Raw genomic sequence first — 20,092 nt, 5'->3', positions numbered from 1 at the left:
TTATCCATTGAACAGTGGTTACCGTCCTAATCCCCTAGACGCCAGAATATGCAATGAGTTTAGGGTTGCCGTTTTAGAATTTAAAACCCACCATCCATTAAATTAGGGTGTGTCCACAATCGAAAACAACTAAGTGGCCATGGTGATGGTTGAGAAAAGAAGGGTTAAACATTTGATTGTTATTAATAACAGACGGGCGGCAGGTAGCCTAGTGGTTAAAGCGTTGGACTAGTAACCGAAAGGTTGTAAAATCGAATCCCCGAGCTGACAAGGTAAAAATCTGTCGTTCTGCCCCTGAACAAGGCAGTTAGCCCACTGTTCCTAGGCCGTCATTGTAAATAAGAATTTATTCTTAACTGACTTGCCTAGTTAAATAAAATCACAGTATATCAAAATGTCCACAGAAAATAACTTGAATAATGTTTTAAATAATGTAGGATATGATCTGTTCTCAAAGCATACATTTTGATATTGCTATAAACCTTTTATTAGCAATTATAAGTGATTAAAAACACAGGAAAATACAATACAAATCCTGAGTCATTCAGCCCATGCTTGTGTATATCTTCTGGTGAGCTGTAAAGTGTGTGAGCTCCGCTCGGTAAGGACTGCACTGCACTGAGAATGTGTGAGAGGCGCAGAGATGATGGCATGCTGGCGGACAGTGTGTGGTCTATTGAACGGAATGCGCATTTTGGCTGCGCAGAGACCGCGAGACCCCCATCCCCCTGCTTCCCTGCACCTGCACTGGATCAGGGAGCGACTGCCATTCACCCCTGAAACCACTGTTAAAATAGACGATATCTCTGACAGTTTTCAATTCAACGAGTCTCACAATGCTACACCCCCTACAGATACCCGTCCACTAAAACCCCCAAGTCCTCAAACTACAGCAGATAAAGCGACAAAAATCGTTACTTTAGGGAAAAGTCGTTTTCTTTACACTGTTGTGTATGCTATCACTGACTAGTGGCCCAATAACGAGACATAGGCCTAATATTTTCCAGACGAAATAATAAGTGCATAAAAACACCAACAACAATAAAACAACATCAACAATAATAATAATGAATTAAATATAATCTCCTCAAATTCCATTATGCCACCAAAGGAAATAAAAGAGTAGGCTAATAGTGCATATAGGCCTATGCCTATTGTGTAGCTTACCATGACTTTCATCCAGATTTCCTTATGTTTTAGTTTCTGAATAATAAGTTATACGAAGATATAGGCTACTCTCTCACATGGTGTGTCCAACAAAATATTAGACAATGAGGAACATGGCGCATAGGAAATGCTCTATTTACCAATCTAGTACATGTGACGTCATTGCTCCATACGATCAGTAAATCTGGTAACTGATTAGGGGTTTGATTAGAAGCCTATTGGGGACTATTATGTGTGCGCATATTCCACTACCTCAGAGAACACTTAGTTAGTGCTATCGGGGATCCATACACTAAACCCTAAGACTAACCTTAACCCTTACCTTAACCCTTACCTTAACCATTTTACATTTCAACGTCGATCGGGTAAGGTCAGAGTTGGGACGTCCCAAGGATCCCGAATTAGCAAACACCGATAACACTATGGGACACATCTCTGACGTTTGTATATAATTTATCAAACGTTAAACATTTTAACTACAAAAACTAATATAGAAATATGACAACCTATATGTCTATCTGATTGAATATTGAGGTCTCTTGACGCATATCTTACTTTGAATGAGATCTGGACACTAGATATGAAGATGTGTTTATACACGTTGGGCCCTCATATGTTGTGATTATTACTTTCCAGGAAGAGCGTGTCATTTCACAAAGATATCAGAAGATATTATCTGAGGTGTTTTACTATGAGCAAAACAGAGTGCTTACCACCTGTTGCTGTCCACAGCTGCGGCAGCCTCCGCGCGGACGGCGGGGGAGCAAAATCAAGGCCTTTTGGAACAATTGGGTCCTCTTCTTATACGGCGCTAAATCACACAAAACGATATTTAGTTGTCAATGTTTTACGTGTGCACTCGTTAGTTCCATTTATAACAAAAGGGACAATATCCAAGCATTCAAAACATTAGAGGGTTGAACACAACCCAGCGGCGTTTGAATCTGGCGCTCTATTGAGCCCTTTGAGATTAAATCACGCAATTGAAAATACATTTAAACACTCATCTTTTATCCTTCTCTTCTATGTGGTGGCCCAACAAGGGGATTCCTTGACTGATCACTGCTCCTCCAGGGAATAGTCCAAGCCTGATATCCCTTATTCAATGTGTAGAAAACGGGAGTCTCTCAATGAAAGTCCAACACAAAAGTCTTAAATTCAAGAGGTTCAGGAGCCTAATATTAGGTTAATAGTAAATTCCCTTTCCCTTATCACAACTATTGCGAATATAGCCTAGTCGCCCGCTCCATTTATATTTTCATGAATGTTTTCCACTTACGTATTTGCAATATACTTTAAAGATAAAATGCATATCTGTCGTTTCTCCTAATCTCAAAAAACATGAATGTAACTAAAGCTAAATGCTCATACTCAAAATATATATAGGCTAGCATATGATCACATAGGCCTTTCGTGCTGCCATTACATAAAAATTAAAAGCCTAACACTCTCGACCTTTAAACATCCTAGTTTATCAAACATGTTCAGCTATTTCAACCAATTATAGGTACTGCTTGTATAAATAATTAATTTAACCACTGCTGCCTGACCTCTTGAAAGTCCGGTATAGGGACACGATTTTCGGGAATAATACTTTGGAATGAGCCCTCGTCAAATATTAATTTAGCGGTTAATGTGAGCTCCTCTCCCCCGAGACCTAGTCTCATAGAAGCTTCCCAGCCTTGGCAAGCAACAGTTCTAATCTACCTCTGTAGTTTAAAAAAAATGTTTTTAACATCCACAGATTTAAAACGTTATATTCAATGGATAGACCATAATCTCATCCAGGCTTAATTTTGAGAAATGACAGACGACCGTTTGAACACTTCAGGCAAGATGTTTTAAAGTTATGCCCATCGACATGAACTGTGTGAACCATGGTTAAGAGAAATCATAATTTGAATAAACAGTGAATTCAATGCCCACTCAAATATGGAGATATTTAGGCTATAGGCCTCCGAGTGAAAATTATTTGCGCTGTTTGGGTCTTTTGATTCTTTGCAGAAATACTTTCCATTTGATTTAATCATTAAACAGGCTACATTAAGTGTTAGCCAGTAGAACAATTGATATTAAAGAAATAATACAATTAGGCCTAATATGGAGCGACATTAAACAGAACAATGAAAAATGATGTGGTGCATGCATGCTTTCAAGACAAGTAGGCTTATAACAGGGATATTTATTAAATCATTTTTTTTTCGTTGTTGCTCAGTAGGGTCTATCTTTATTCATATATCAAGAGCCTCAATGTTATTAATATTTTATTATCCATACCACAAACATGCCTACATATTATCCAAACTAGAAACATGCCTTCATAATCCAGCTCACATGAACTGTCTCTGCGTCTGTCACACTTTTTTTCTGATACATCAGAGCTAAACTTAATTCATTCAAATCAGTAGGCCTATGAAAGGATACGCACCAACCCGGTTCTCAATTAGAATGATCAAATAAATCAAATGATGTGTGTATTGATTAATGAAAAATATAAAAAGAACGACTACCTGGAGAGAATCTTCAACATTTTGGGCGAATAATCTTACACTCAAAGCATAGGGTTAGAGGCAACAAACTTTCGCACGCGGTTGTCCTTCTTAATCCTTAGGGGCATAGCTCATTTCACAAAAAATGAAAAACGTCAAACTCTAAATGATCTGAAGACTTAACATGACAAAGAAACAGGCATGCACGCGTGTGCTTAGACACAGATGCACAGAAGCATACACACACGCACGCACAGAATGATGTGGTTTGATTTTGTTTTTGTTGATAGCTCTGATGAGATATCATTTAAGACTTAGCATGTCATAATAACTTAATTAGGCTATATTCCTGTGTGTCCTTGGATTGTAAAAAAAAATATATGACAGAATATTAAGGTCTATCAAGTTCTGAAATATGATGTGATGAATAAATACTGATGCAACATGAATAACATAAATGCAATATATAACATGGACAATCCACAACAAATTGAGCGTGGATGACAATCTTATCTAATTAATCAAATGATAAATAAAATCAAAACTCATACAATTAAGTATCCAAATTTCAAAAATTTATTCATTTCAAACTGCATATTGAAAAAACTTCGCTGAAATTGTAACTGTTATAATGATGAAATTAGTTCGAATATATATACATGGAGTGTTGGCTGCTGCGTACAGACCACATTTTAAAATACAACTACGGGAATGAAATGTGAAATAAAAACTTAAAATATCACAGTAAATATACATCAATTGTACAAATCATTAGAAAATAAGGAACACAAACTTCATACCTCTAACAGATGAAAAGTGGGAGACAAAATATAAATTAACAATTATGCTTAACCTGTAAGGAAAGGTTTCTGCTTATTCTTATTTTTATAAAGAAATTAAAATAGTTTAGTACTAATGAACCTTGAGGAGAAACATTTACCTGCTTTGCTTATAGGCCTACTTCCGCTATTCCAATGTTTGCGGTTTTAGGAGTATCTTGAACTCAATTTCAATTCTGCCATTTTCTTTTCTGCAGAATTTCGGTTTATAAAAATGTAACCTCTTGTAGTTTACAAAAATTACATCTGATTGTTATGTTTTTTATATATAAATACTGTACAAAAGGTGATTGCAATAATAAAATAACTGATTGAGACTCCCACTTTCTACTTTCCAAACGCAAACACCATTGTAAAACTTTCTAGAAAAAAAGTTGTTCTTTCCTTGAGTTCTGTACAACTTTTACCACCCAAAAATCTCTGTACAAAAATAGTCCATAGTAGTCCAGTTACTCTTATTAAAGTGTATTTACATATGTGATAATGGGAGTGTGCCATTAATCGTCGTGCCTGGTACAGGTGCGCTCTGGTAATGTTGGGACATATGGAGTCTGCTTTGGGCAGTTTGCTCCGGCACCTCAGCACCCGGTAAGTACATACTGATCATGTCCCGTAGGTCTCCAGTCTGACACGGAGCACCCCTTGAGTGAGACGACGACGTGACTATGGGGGGACTGCAACTGGACTCTGACTTGACCACCGAACCCATGGAGCCCAGAGTCATTCCAGGAGTGCTCTGCTGTGAGTAGGACATGCTATACGTGGGTGATCCGTTCATGTAGGTCTGGGAGTTAGTCATGGAGTTGTACTGAAGTGCACTCATGTCATAGCGGTGCATTTGCTGCATCTGCGCGGTGTTGTGAGCGTTTAAACCGGGGTGCTGCCCGTAGCCAAGCTGCTCCTGCATCATGCCATAACCTCCATTGGTCCAGCCGTTCATATGTGCGTAACTGTCCATCCTTTGATTAACCCCACCGCCCAAGCCTCCCCCGACACCCACTCCAGCGCCCATGCCATTGCCGCCTGGCGCAAGCAGCCCACCTGGCAGAGTATACTTGTCCTTCTTCATCAGCGTCTTGGTTTTCCTCCGGGGTCTGTATTTGTAATCCGGATGTTCCTTCATGTGGAGAGCCCGGAGACGCTTCGCTTCGTCAATGAAAGGTCGCTTTTCGCTTTCGGATAGAAGCTTCCACTCGGCCCCAAGTCTTTTGCTTATTTCCGAATTGTGCATTTTGGGGTTTTCCTGTGCCATCTTTCTTCGTTGTCCCCTCGACCAAACCATGAAGGCATTCATGGGTCTCTTGACTCGGTCCGGACTGTTTTTCTGGTTGTTTCCAGATGAATTTGAATTCCCCGTAACCCCAGAATTTGTCTGGGGTGCGGTTGGTTTCAGTTCAGTTTCCATCATGCTATACATTATAAACAGATGTTTAATAAACTTGCACGACCAATGAAAAAAGTCCAACACAAAGGTAGCTGGAGTTACCTTGTCGTTTTCAGTAACTTTGCAGAAATAGTAAACGTATTTTTGCCTTCAGCCAGTAGGTCCTGTTGTGTCCAAAAACTTCTCTCTTGGTCTCAAAGAAACAACAAACTACTTTTCCCTCTTCGCCAGAGCCTTGACAACTCCGGATACTTTTTGAACAAGTTAATAGACAACCATTCATGGGATGAGGGCTGTCAGGGAATAAATGTCTTTTTACCTGACCAATCACAGAGCGACTGTTCCCTCGGCTAGGATTGTGTCTTTTATTTATCATAAAGGGGCGGGGTTACTCGCGGTCAGTGGTGGAGCACTGAGGCAGAAGCTGTGGTTATCAACCAATAGAAGCTATATATGTATTATTCCAAGTGCTTAAAGTGGGAACATTACACTAGGATGGCAAACTTTAAGTGCTTCCTACTGAAAATCGAAGGAACACAAGCTCCAGAATTTATACAGTAGGATACATTTATGTTAACTAAACAGCATATCGGACAAATTCAGCTTTTTAAACTTTTATAGGCTACCATTTTAAACCAGTTCAAACGTTATTTGGAAGCATAATGCATAACATTTCAAACTTCATTCGATATTTTATCTTCACTGAATCAAATGTTCAATGTGTCTTTAGATCAAGTTTGCTATTTCGGCTATATCGTGATTTTTTTTAATGTTCAACGACAAAGCAAATGGAGCATAAATCAAAACTTACACATACAAATATCCTACTTCACCTTCTAATAATCACTTCATTATCATTAGGCCTATAGTGACAGTTGAAGAAATAGTTGTGAAAGTGGTAGTCTAGTTGTAGTAAGCTATTAGCAATACGGGTGACGTTATTAGTAATTAGGCGATGTGTAGCAATCCATTAAATTAATATAAGTGTTTTGAGTTAAGGAATCGATCAGCAAGTTCAGCTCGGTTTTTGCACTGAAAAGTGGATAGGTAATCTTAGCTGTTTCCCCATTGTTTAAATGGATGAGCTTCAATTCAACTGAAGTTGAATGCCAACAGAAAACGGAGACATGCCCATCACAAATAATTAGTTTTGTTTCGGGTGTTGTCAGTACATCAGCCCGAACAAAAGCATCACTACATTCCCTTAAAATCTTTTTTTGTTGAAATTCACTTCGTCACAAGATAAAAAATTATATAGTAAAAAAAGTTTACTCACAAACCATATGACCAAGAGTGGTCACCACTTCAACGATAGGCCAATATGACAGGCAACTTTGTCCATAGATTTTCCATTTATAACATCAACAATTGGCATTGGAAAATAGGCTTGGACAATGTTTTGTAGGCATATCTGATGGATAATTTACATTACTGTGAGCTACAAAAGCTGATGGCGCATGAACAGCGAAAATACACTAACACGCCTAATATGTGTTTATGCATATATGAATTCACATATAGAATAGTTCCAACTGACTTGCCTAGTTAAATAAAGGTAAAAAAATAAATGTGTTCCAAAAGGTTGTATCAGCCACACAGACAGATGAAGCCCGTTGTTACATGCCATCAGCGCCGTCTGCTGGCGAAAGGGACAATAGCAAATAACCTTCACACGTATGAACCTAAAAGGTGTCATGGAACACTATTATAGCTTATGTTAGTTTGTTCTGTTGTGCGCTGTAGCCTAATTATATAACTTGTATACCAACTACACGTTTAGAAGGCAAATTTATTTTCAAACATTCACGCTTATGGTTAAACAGTTGGCAATGATGCTGGAAATGCTGGAAAAGCATCAAATAGGCCTATAGCCTACATACATCTATTGAGAAACTTGACACTGAATATATTGTATTTTTTGGACACACTGTTTTGATCGAGTGCTTATAAAGTTTTAAATCTACAACGTCTAGCCTATACTATTAATATAATAATTATAGCCTATGCCTATTTTGTACATGTTATTAAACAAAACATCACTACATATTTGAATGATATACAAACTGGTCAATAGTTTACCACCATATTCAAAAGGTTTCACTTTTGAGTAATTGGGTGAGATGTGGAGATACAACAGTCAGAAATAGCCGCTTCTCTGTCTGCGTTTGAGTGTTTTCCCCCGCTATTTGTAATCTGTTTACGATAATGGGAAAAGCAACAGCGGGGAGTCTGCAACATCTTTCAGAATCCTTAACAGGAATTTCCCTGCATTTGCAATTAGAAAACTATTTGACAACTAACCGATTTGCGGGAAACACCGTTTGACCACTCGAGAGACCAAATCAACTAGTACTATTTGCACCATAAAACAAACATATTTTTAAAGAAGGCTCGACTGAGCAAAAGCAATAATGACACATTTATAGGCTATTTTATTCATGTACAAACTAGAAAGAAAAACACTGTAATTCATAGCAAATTAACTTTTTAATAAAAACAAATGGTTTCTCATTAAATGCAGGCCCATTCCTATCAACTCTTGAACATAATGAGTGTGAAAATATCTTAGAGGGATTTGTTAAATATTGTTTTTTAAAAGCCTATAGCCCACCCTTCTGGAAAATGTAATCACTTTTTGCTCCCTTTCAAAATGTACATCTGACCCGATATAAAACCATGCCTACCATAATAACCCTTAGGCCTATAGCCTAACTCAATATACCTCCCATAATAACCCTTAGGCCTGCCTCATTATATATCCCATAATAACCCTATTGCCTATAGCCTAACTCATTATATCTTTAATCACACTAAAGTCCTAAAATATCCATATTTACTGAATATAATCCAACATAACCAGCACTGATATTACTCATTGGATGTAATATGTTTATTTAATCAATGGGTTTACTTTTTAAACAGATCCTTTTCACCGAGAGAGAGATAAACAGAGAGAGACTTCATGGTAAGAAAAATGATAGAATATAACCATGATGAATCTCTAAACTTTATATTATTGTCCACTAGGTGACGTGCTAGTGATTGGAGAGCAGTAGGCCTGCACCAAAGAAAATATTAATTTATGAGCACTCAATACATGTAGCCTATGAAATACCCAAGGAAAAGGGACAGTGGATGGTTAAAGAGTGCAATTTTAAACCTAATATAGTCAGACTAACTTAACTCTACCCACAAACATTTATGTTCTCTAATTTGGTATATTGCTCTTTAACTTCAAACTATAAATCAGTATAAACTCAGAAATTGATGAATACATATTAACCATTTACTTTGGAACAATCATTTGACAAGTGTGATGTTTCAATATTTATGGCTGACAGCCTACTCTCAAGTAGCCCAGATCAAGGCCAAATCAACACATATTTAAAAAATATTAAGAACAGTGTTTAAAGGTCAAACATTAGGCTACTTCTGCTGAAGATTGAGGAGAATTGTGTAACAAATGTTTAAAAAAAATACATAATGGGACAAATCTAAAAAAGTAGTCAACAAAAACAAAGCCATTACAAAAACAAACCAAACCACTAAACACTTACATGATGTATATTTATAATATAACATCTACTTGAAATCTAATGTTTGCGAGTGTTGCGCAAGCTTTAAATTATGTCCGAGAACCCAATGGGAAAATAACCCACGAACCACTGAAGCTCATAATGCGATACTCTATCACACTGCAGTGCACTGCATATAGGCGCAGCCTGCTTTTCACTGTCCCCGGACCACTCTCGACTGCAATGCTACTTACGTGCCAGTTTGGGTGTTGTCCTCATCTTTGGGTGATTGGCAGAAAAGAGGATGGAACATCATCTGTCCGATTCAAGAACCACTCTTCAGCCGCCGGAGAACTCTCTCTCGCTCGACCGAAACAGCTGTATGCTCTCTGGGCACCTCTCCCTCTTTACTAGCCCCCTAGTCCGCAGATTTTTTACAAGAGCCAGTGCTCCTACTTCAGCGTACTGCCGCTCATGCTCCTCGCTGAACGCTGGTCCTTTGCTCGCTACCCCTGTAAGAAGAAAAGCCGTTTATGGCTACACACAATCTGAAAAGGGGCCGATTTAAAAAGAGAAGAATGCATCAAGAACAACAAAAGTCAGTTATACCAAGTCTGCTTCACCCCCCCCCCACCCCCCACCCCCACCACCACCACTACAACCACCCCACATAATGAGAAGGGAAAGCTTTATATTTTTTTCAGTGGGTATTCAGAGATAATTTGAAGCCATTGTTTCTGATACAGATGGTTCTTTTTAATACAATAACACTGCTCTTTGTGAATTCTACCCACAATACAAATCTAAAGCGTTCTCCTGAATAACAATTTTGTTCTCTCTTGTATAGGGCAAACAAAAGCTGCCGTGAGGTAATGGGCTTGGTTTATTATTGAAAGGCATAGAATGGGGATTTGATAAAGATTTCTTTCGTTTGCAGTGAAGCCTACTTTCTGCAATGTCAAGAGAAGCTGGCATTGGTTGAACAAAATGTTCGCTATAGGTTGGTGATGAACATTATTATTAATAATATTATTATAATAATACATATTTTTATTATTATTATCAACAATTCTCCAAAACGATCGTTCATAAACTGAATCCTTAAACTGGAGAGAAAGCGGACGAGAGAGAGACTTTTTGGAGAGATAGACTATGATAATACGAACTGTGGTTACGGATTTTGAATCAAGCTTAAAAGTTTCATATAACATGGGTTTAAAATCTCTAGTATTGTTACCATGGATTTCAAGTAGCATTATTCTTTTTTTTAGTTAAGTGAGAAGATTGAATATAGCATTCAGGGAGCATAAGGTTTCTCAATAGCCATTTAAAATAACGTATTCAATCTGCAGCTGATGCCATTTGTAATTAAGCTATGGGTAATCAATTAAGTGCTTTAGGAGTTACAAAACACAGAAGTTTAGCCAAAGAAAACATATTGCATATCACCAATCATTAGGGCTGAATTTACTCTCCATGTCACCTAAGCTTTGGCTTTGGCCTTACTCAAGGTCTTTATCAGTCCTGTCAGGGAGCTGGAAGAGAAAATGGGAATCTGAAGACAAAAGGTCTCAGCAGGGAAAGTTGTTAGTCAGTGGCTCTACGTTTGTCTACTTTTCTATAGGAATTACTGGCTTCCTCTACCTTCCTATAGGTCTATACAGACAGTAATCCACTCCAGTGGCAGCAAGGGCTTTGTCTTCTTATAGAACACGGTTCACTGTTAATCTCTGAGGTGCTGCTGCTGCAAAGGTGTGAGCAGTAATGACTTAAATCAAAATTCTATCCGTTAATTAGCTTGCAAGGTGCACCCAAAAAAATGGAGGGAGTTGAACAGATTATGAAGGGGATGTCTAATAACAACAACATAAACAGTTATCGGGTAATAGGAATATTATGGAGGAGTTGAGTGACAAAATGTTTGGCTGCCTCCACCTCGTTTTAAATCAGTGCAGCCAACAGTAATCTGAAAATGTTTCATGTTTTTCTCTAAACTCACTATCAATCCATTTTCCTTCCTCTCAATTGAGAGTCAAGGAAAATTCTTGGCTTTGAGTATTATTGTCAAGAGGATTAACAGATTTACTGTTAGTAATATGTTTTGCCACAGATCACATTATTAACTTTTATCTCCAAGTTAGATTTTTTTAAATATTTTTTTTGTTCCTTTTCACCCCAATATCTCTACTTGCACATTCATCTTCTGCACATCTATCACTCTAGTGTTTAATTGCTACATTTTTATTATTTCGCCACTATGGCCTATTTATTGCCTTACCTCCCTAATCTTACTTCATTTGCACACACTATAGACTTTTCTATTGTGTTATTGACTGTATGTTTGTTTATCCCATGTGTAACTCTGTGTTGTTGTTTGTGTTGCACTGCTTTGCTTTATCTTGGCCAGGTCGCAGTTGTAAATGAGAACTTGTTCTCCACTGGCCTACCTGGTTAAATAAAGGTGAAATAAAATAATTAAACAATACAAATAAAAGTCAAATGAGTCGTACAATGGACGTCTTTGGATGATTTTAATTAAAACTACATTGAGAGAGAAATGATTCAATGCAACAGCTCATTGTTTTCCAGGCAGAGTCTAATAGCAGTAGGTCTGAGAGAGTTCACTTAGAAGTGTTTTGAGCATCACAGAATGCTAACACATTTCAGATGAAAAACTGGGCATTCAAATATAACTGGGCATCCACCCACCCACACACAAAGTAAACCCACCTAACACACCCCTCTGCCATAAACCACTGACATACACTATATGCCTATATAACTCACACTCAGCCTGGTAAGTATTCACTGGGAGTGCTCTAATGCATAGCACAGTAATGACTGAGTGACAAAACACTTGTCATAATATGCTGTGACAGACTGTAATAATAGTCATAAGCATTATGAAGGCTGACATAATCCTATTAACTCAGCCAAGATGTGTGATACTTATGTGAATTGTCCTGACTTGCACTGTCCAGTCATATTATCTGATCATCTGTATTTTCCCAGGTATGGAAGCCAACGCGATACCTATGCAATTTCAAACAATCTCAACAGAATTATGCATGCTACTAGCATTTTCATATCCCATCTTACAGCTACGTGACACAGAGTACATAGACAGTGTAAATCAATAGACAATAGAGTTGAACTGGCTTGAACCTGCCTACCAGTAAAAATAGTTAGAGATGCCCCACGTGGCAAACAGCCACGTAGCAACAATGGCAAATAGGTGGCGGGTCCCATCAGATAACAGAAGACCTGCACTGTAAAACACACATAATAGATCCAGCTAAGTGGCGATACTCTACCACAGCGCTTACTAGACAGTTACTCTAACCATCAGACATACCAATGGGTTTGTTTACTGGCCAATTTGAATTAAAATAAAGCTTTGCTTCTGCTGACCACACATCATTATCCATGAGACTATAATCCCAGCAGCAAATCCTATAGTTTCCAGAGCCAGGGCCCTTTTGTTTGAGATTGCTGACTGCTTAGCATATAACAAAGAGAAATGAGGCGTTCACCTCATCCTCTGTAATTAAGTGTGGCGAGTAATTTAGTGACAAACCAAGACACCCAAGGCAGCATAGAATGATACCTTTTAGATGCTGGCCACATCGTCACACAGAAAGAGATACCAAGCAAAGTACAGTAGAAGAGAGTAGACACTGGACTGGTGGAAGCTACTGTACAATCCCACAATCCCTTTAAACAAGCTATCAATTTTTTCCCCAGATATCACATACATATTTTCAGCAGCAAAAAAACAAACACATTATGGGACAGGCGGAAGAAAATCAAGATGTGTAGAAAATGTAATATTTTAATTGAATCAAACACATTTTTATCTCACTATAGAAGTGAATGGGGAGGTACTTCAGATGAACCAATACAAGGCAGAATTAATGGGCTTATTTTGAATGATTAGTTTGTTCATTATGACATAAGCATTGACCCTCCTGGATTTCTTCACATTTTGTTGTGTTACAAAGTGGGATTAAAATGGATTTAATTAGAATTTTTTGTCAACGATCAACACAAAACACTGTAATGTCAGCGGAAAACAAATTCCAATAATACTCTTTAAAAAAATTGCAACATTAAACAGTAATATACCTGGATTACATAAGTATTCATGCCCCTGAGTGAGTACATGTTGTTAGAAACACCTTTGGCTGTGAATACAGCTGTGAGGCTTCTCGGGTTAGTCGCTAAGAACAATGCACACCTGGATGGTGCAATATTTGCCCATTATGCTTTTCAAACTTCAAGTTCTGTCAAGGTGTTGGGGGTCATGGCTAGACAGCAATTTTCAAGTCTTGCCACAGAATTTTAGCTCATGGTGACATCCCTGAGCAGTTTCCTTCCTGTCCGGCAGCTCACTTCAGAAGAACGACTATATCGTTGTTGTGTCTGGGTAGTTTAATGACATTTTATTTGTCAAATGCTTCGTAAACAACAGGGGTAAACTAACAGTGAAATGCTTCCCAACAATGCATAAAGAAAAAAATTATAGAAAAATAATAAGTAAAAAGGAATAAATACACAATGAGTAATGTTAACTTGGCTATATACATGGGTTTCCTGTAGTCAGAGATCAGCTCCTTTGTCTTGCTGACATTGAGGGAGAGGTTGTTGTCCTGGTACCACACTGCCAGGTCACTGACCTCCTCCCTATAGGCTGTCTCATTGTCGCCGGGGATCAGGCCAAACACCATAGTGTGGTGGTTAGCTGAAAAGCACAGTCTTGATATACAGTAGATTTTAGATTCTTCAAAGTAGCCACCCTTTGCCTTGATGACAGCGTTGAACACTCTTGGTATTCTCTCAACCAGTTCCACCTGGAATGCTTTTCCAACAGTTTTGAAGGCGTTCCCACATATGCAGAGCACTTGTTGGCTGCTTTTTTTTCACTCTGCGGTCCAACTCATCCCAAACCATCTCAATTGGGTTGAGGTCAGGTGATTGTGGAGGCCAGGTAATCTGATGCAGCATTCCATCACTCTCCTTCTTGGTCAAATAACCCTTATACAGCCTGGAGGTGTGTTGGGTCATTGTCCTGTTGAAAAAAAAATGATAGCCCCATTTAAGCGCAAACCAGATGGGATTTTGTGTTGTTGCAGAATGATGTGTTAGCCATGCTGGTTAAGTGTGCCTTGAATTCTAAATAAATCACAGTTAGTGTCACCAGCAAAGAACCCCCACACCATCACACTTCCTCCATGCTTCACGGTGGGAACCACACATGCGCAGATCATCTGCTCATCTACTTTGCGTCTCACAGCGTTTGGAACGAAATATCTCAAATTTGGACTCATCAGACCAAAGGACAGATTTCCCCCGATCTAATGTCCATCGCTCGTGTTCCTTGGCCCAAACAAGTCTTCTTCTTCTTATTGGTGTCCGTTAGTAGTGGTTTCTTTGCAGCAATTCAACCATGAAGGCCTGATTCACACAGTCTCCTCTGAACAGTTGATGTTGAGATGTGTCTGTTACTTGAACTCTTTGAAGCATTTATTTGGACTGAAATTTCTGAGCTTGGTAACTCTGATTAACTTATCCTCTGCAGCAGATTTAACTCTGGGTCTTCCTTTCCTGTGGCGGTCCTCATGGGAGCCAGTTTCATCATAGCGCTTGATGGTTTTTCTGACTGCACTTGAAGAAACGTTCAAAGTTCTTAATGTTCCGCATTGACTGACCTTCATGTCTTAAAGTATTGATGGACTGTCATTTCTCTTTGTTTATTTGAGCTGTTCTTGCCATAACATGGACTTGGTCTTTTACCAAATAGGGCTATCTTCTGTATACCACCCCTACCTTGTTACAACAACTGATTGGCTCAAATGCATTAAGAAGAAAGCTGGTTAAGAGAATTCCAAGAGTATGCAAAGCTGTCATCAAGACAAATGGTGGCTTCTTTGAAGAATCTAAAATATATTTAGATTTGTTTAACACTTTTTTTGGTTACTACATGCAATCTGCACAAAGGCATAATGGCCATTTTTAAACAAGGGATGAGCTTTTCTTAGGAATCTACTTGAGAACCCTTTTGGATTCAAGTAAAACTTTTGAGAGAGGTTTAGTGCTTTTATATTTAGTAATCTCAGCCCACCCAGTTCATATTCATTATATAGATAGGCACACTTTATCTTGTATGGTTTAGCATCCCAGATAAAGCGTAATATTTTTTGCTCATATGATTTGAAAAACAAATCATCAGTAGGCAGCACAATAAGTAAGTGAGATGTAAGGTCTACACCTGTTGTATTCGGCGCATTTGACAAATACAATTTGATTTGAAGTGAGTAAACTGAGATATGACTAAGGAGTTAATCGGTGTCATTTTTCCATAAATAGACTGGTATTTACCTCTCCATGTTTGCAGGATCTTGTCTGTTTTTACGCGTTTTCTATTGAAATTCATTGTGGAGAGCTGATTTATATATTTTGTGATATGAATACCATGTATGTCTACTTCACCATCAGCCCATGTTATAGGTAAACTGCAGGGTTATGTAAAAGTTTCAAGATCCAATACGTAATATGGGATGCCTATCATAGTTAGGTTTTAGTCCAGAGAGGCTAGAAAAATTATCTAGATCTTCAATGTAGGGATCCAGCTTGCGGACTTATTATAAAACATGAGTCATCAGCATACATGGACACCTCTGTTTTTAAGCCTTGGATTTTCAATCCTCTAATGTTATTTGATCTGATTTTTAACAGCTAGCATTTCGATGGCCATAACGAATAGAAATGGTGACAGCGGACACTCTTGTTTAACTCCTCTTGACAGTTCAAAACTTTTGGAGAAGTAGCCACTTTTACTATTTTACACCTGGGGTTGCTGTACATTAATTTTAACCATTGAATAAGAGACTCACCGAAATTGAAAAAAAAACTAGGCATTTATATTTAAAATCCAGTCTTACTTTATCGAAAGCCTTTTCCAAATCCGCTATGAATACCAGGCCTGGCTTCTTAGATGTTTCATGTTGTTCTATTATTTCTAGTAGTTGTGTATTAGCTCCAACGTATCGTCCATGTAGAAAAACTGTCTGATCTGAATGAACAATACCTGGTAAAACATTTTTTATTCTTTGTGCTCTGCATTTCACTAGTATTTTTGCATCAGAACATTGAAGTGTAAGATGCCTCCAGTTTTTAAAATGGACTGGACCTTTATATTTGCCATCTGGGTATTGTTTTAATAATAGTGAAATCAGACCTTCCTGCTGAGTCCCTGACAGACTACCATTTCTATAGGAGTAGTTAAAAAAGCTAATAATGGAGCTTTGAGTATATATTTAAAAAAAAAGGCTTGATATACCTCTACCGATGCACTTATTAAGGAAGCTGGTGACTGATGTGTTATCGGATGAATCCTTGGAACACTTTCCAGTCTGTGCTAGCAAACCAGTCCTGTAGCTTAGCATCCACTTCATTGGACCACATCCGTATTGTCACTAGTACTTCCTGTTTGAGTTTTTGATTGTAAGCAGGAATCAGGACGATAGCGTTATTGTCACATTTGCCAAATGGAGTGTGAGGGAGAGCTTTGTTTGCATTTCTGTGTGTGGAGTGAAGGTGATTGAGAGGTTTGTTGCACAGGTGACATGCTGGTAAAAAGTTCTGTTTTTCTGCAATAAAATCAACGGCCACTAGGAGGGCCGCTTCTGGATTTGCATTTTCTTGTTTGCTTATGGCCCTATAAAGCTTGTTGAATGCAGTCTTAGTGCCAGAATCCATTTGTGGTGGTAAACGGACAGCTACACATTTTTTGAATAAACTATTTTGCTAAATAGTATGGTCTACAGCTTATCATGAGGTATTCTAACTCAGGTGAGCAAAACCTTGAGACTTCCTAAACATTAGCGATCTCGCACCAGGTGTTGTTAACAAAGAGACACACACCTCATAGAAAAACCAGCTAGATGTAAATTATATTATCATTGTCCTTTACTCGCCGACGTAATCGCGTCAAGGAGCCCGTTCGTTTGCCTCTCTTGTGCCGTCTCTTCCTCTTGAGTCCAGGAGATTAGGGCCTGGTCAGGAACGAGTAGTATGTCCACAGCTACCGACTCGTTGAGTGAGAAATCTTCATCCAAACCGAGGTTAGGGATCGCTGTTCTGATGTCCATAAGCTGTTTTTGGTCATAGGAAATGATTGCGGAAATATTATGTAGAACAAAATCACAGAAAATAACAGAATTGGTCAGTAGCCCGTAAAACGGCAGCTATCTATTGCAGCGCCATCTTCATCCACAGCATAATTATAACACACAATCCAAAGCATAATTATTAACCTGATCATGCTTAAAGAGATATTCAATGTCTGATTTGTTATTGTTACTCATCTACCAATCACAGGCTTTCGAAAAGCTCCCAGGTCTTTGTAGTTGACTGAGGGATCTTACAGAAGTTTTATGTGTGGGGGGCAGAAGAAGAGGTAGTCATTCAAATATAATGTCACCTAAACAAAGGGGGTGAATACTTATACAATGACTGACTATATTTTAGTTATTTAGTCAGTATTAATTTGTTAACATTTGTAGAATTGGCTTTGTACTTTGAAAATATGGAGTATTTTTTGTAGATCATTGACAATTTCTTTTTACAAATAAATCTATTTCAATCCCATTTTGTAATGCAACAAAATGTGAAAAAATCCAAGGGGGGTGAATACTTTGGATGCCCACTGTATAAACCATGTAACAAAACATCCGTAGCACATCCATGAAAACACAGCACAGTTTTCCAGTAGGATTTCCACAGGCCAGCGGGACCTAAAGTGGCATCCATCTAAGCTGTTGGGAAGAGCTCCAGACAGCCTGGGAGTGGGGCTGGCGCCCGGCTGCAAGGGAGGATGCCGGGGCGTGGGGAAGGCACTAGGCAGCCATAGGTGGGACAGACATGGCTCCCTTCACCCTGGTCGGCAGGCCTAGCTGGCGCCAGGCATAGAGCATTAAGCGCGGGCCGGGATAGGATTGGCCTCTCTGCTGCTTTTAGGCCAGGAGCATGCAGATACAAGTATGCTCCAGACACACAAGGCTGGACCACCATCTGACAGGGCTGAGCTGCCTTTGATAGAGCTTTGTTTTGATCGCCGTCCAGGGCTTCAGTCTAAATGGCTATCTTGAGGTGGAGTTTGTGAAAGCTGGGAGAATCTGGTAAAAATGAAGACCATTCCCTTGCTACTGCACACACACAAACAAAATCATGTTTTTGGGTAAGTGGCTGGACAAAGAGAAGCTTGAGTGGCATTGTGTATCCATCTGTGGAAAAATACCAATGCTCACTATTATTTATCTACTGCAAATTCTATATTTCAATTATGAAATACAAATGTTCAGAGAAATAAAACGCTAATTTTGACAGCCCCTCAAATGTCCTTTCAAGTGTCATTTTTTTAAATGTCCACTTGTGCCAAATATATTTACTGACATGAACAATGTTACTTCTAAGGGCACACACTTTTATTTCAGGTTATAAGTAATGAAAGATATACAGTTGAAGTCGGAAGTTTACATACACTTAGGTTGGAGTTATTAAAACTCGTTTTTCAACCACTCCACAAATTTCTTTTTAACAAACTATAGTTTTGGCAAGTCGGTTAGGACATTACTTTGTGCATAACACAAGTCATTTTTCCAACAATTGTTCACAGAATATTTCACTTAAAATTCCCTGTATCACAATTCCAGTGGGTCAGAAGTTTACATACACTAAGTTGACTGTGCCTTTTAAACAGCTTGGGCAATTCCAGAAAATGATGTCATGGCTTTAGAAGCTTCTGATAGGCTAATTGACATCATTTGAGTCAATTGGAGGTGTACCTGTGGATGTATTTCAAGGCCTACCTTCAAACTCAGTGCCTCTTTGCTTGACATCATGGGAAAATCAAAAGAAATCAGCCAAGAGCTCAGAAAAATGTTTGTAGACCTCCACAAGTCTCGTTCATCCTTGGGAGCAATTTCCAAATGCCTGAAGGTACCACGTTCATCTGTACAAACAATAGTACACAAGTATAAACACCATGGGACCTCACAGCCGTCATACCGCTCAGGAAGGAGACGCGCTCTGTCTCCTAGAGATGAACGTACGTACGGTTTGCAACTGCACATGTGGACAAAGTTCTTACTTATTGCAGTAATGTCCTCTGGTCTGATGAAACAAAAATATAACTGTTTGGCCATAATGACAATTATGTTTGGAGGAAAAAAGGGGAGGCTTGCAAGCCGAAGAACACCATCCCAACCGTGAAGCACGGGGGTGGCGGCATGTTGTGGGGATGCCTTGCTGCAGGAGGGACTGGTGCACTTCACAAAATAGATGGGATCATGAGGAAGGAAAATTATGAGGATATATTGAAGCAACATCTCAAGACATCAGTCAGGAAGTTAAAGCTTGGTCGCAAATGGGTCTTCCAAATGGACAATGACCCCAAGCATACTTCCAAAGTTGTGGCAAAATGGCTTAAGGACAACAAAGTCAAGGTATTGGAGTGGCCATCACAAAGCCCTGACCTCAATCCTATAGAAAATGTGTGGGCAGAACTGAAAAAGCATGTGCGAGCAAGGAGGCCTACAAACCTGACTCAGTTACACAAGCTCTGTCAGGAGGAATGGGCCAAAATACACCCAACTTATTCTTGGAAGCTTGTGGAAGGCTACCCAACATTTTTGACCC

At 38.8% G+C, this 20,092-nt stretch overlaps 1 protein-coding gene and 1 long non-coding RNA gene across 3 annotated transcripts in view; both read right to left on the bottom strand.

The window, feature by feature from the left end:
- LOC111972187 (uncharacterized) overlaps positions 1-20,092 on the bottom strand; it is a 60,257-nt gene that overhangs the window by 27,943 nt on the left and 12,222 nt on the right. The window contains exon 2 of one of the 2 annotated variants that reach the window (XR_011480767.1): positions 9,649-9,906. This is a non-coding gene — a long non-coding RNA (uncharacterized lncRNA). Of the gene's footprint in view, positions 1-9,648; positions 9,991-20,092 lie in introns of those variants that run through there. The other variant, XR_002878392.2, reaches the window with a different exon arrangement.
- LOC111972186 (transcription factor Sox-2-like) lies at positions 4,215-6,229 on the bottom strand. The gene has a single exon (XM_023999080.2). It carries the CDS (start codon positions 5,910-5,912, stop codon positions 4,965-4,967), a length of 948 nt encoding a protein of 315 aa, XP_023854848.1. The 5' UTR covers positions 5,913-6,229; the 3' UTR covers positions 4,215-4,964.

Source organism: Salvelinus sp. IW2-2015, linkage group LG13, assembly GCF_002910315.2.
Source record: "Salvelinus sp. IW2-2015 linkage group LG13, ASM291031v2, whole genome shotgun sequence".
NCBI lineage: Eukaryota > Metazoa > Chordata > Actinopteri > Salmoniformes > Salmonidae > Salvelinus > Salvelinus sp. IW2-2015.
The sequence above is the reverse complement of the archived record's forward strand: the minus strand, read 5'-3'. Positions and strand labels throughout refer to the sequence as shown.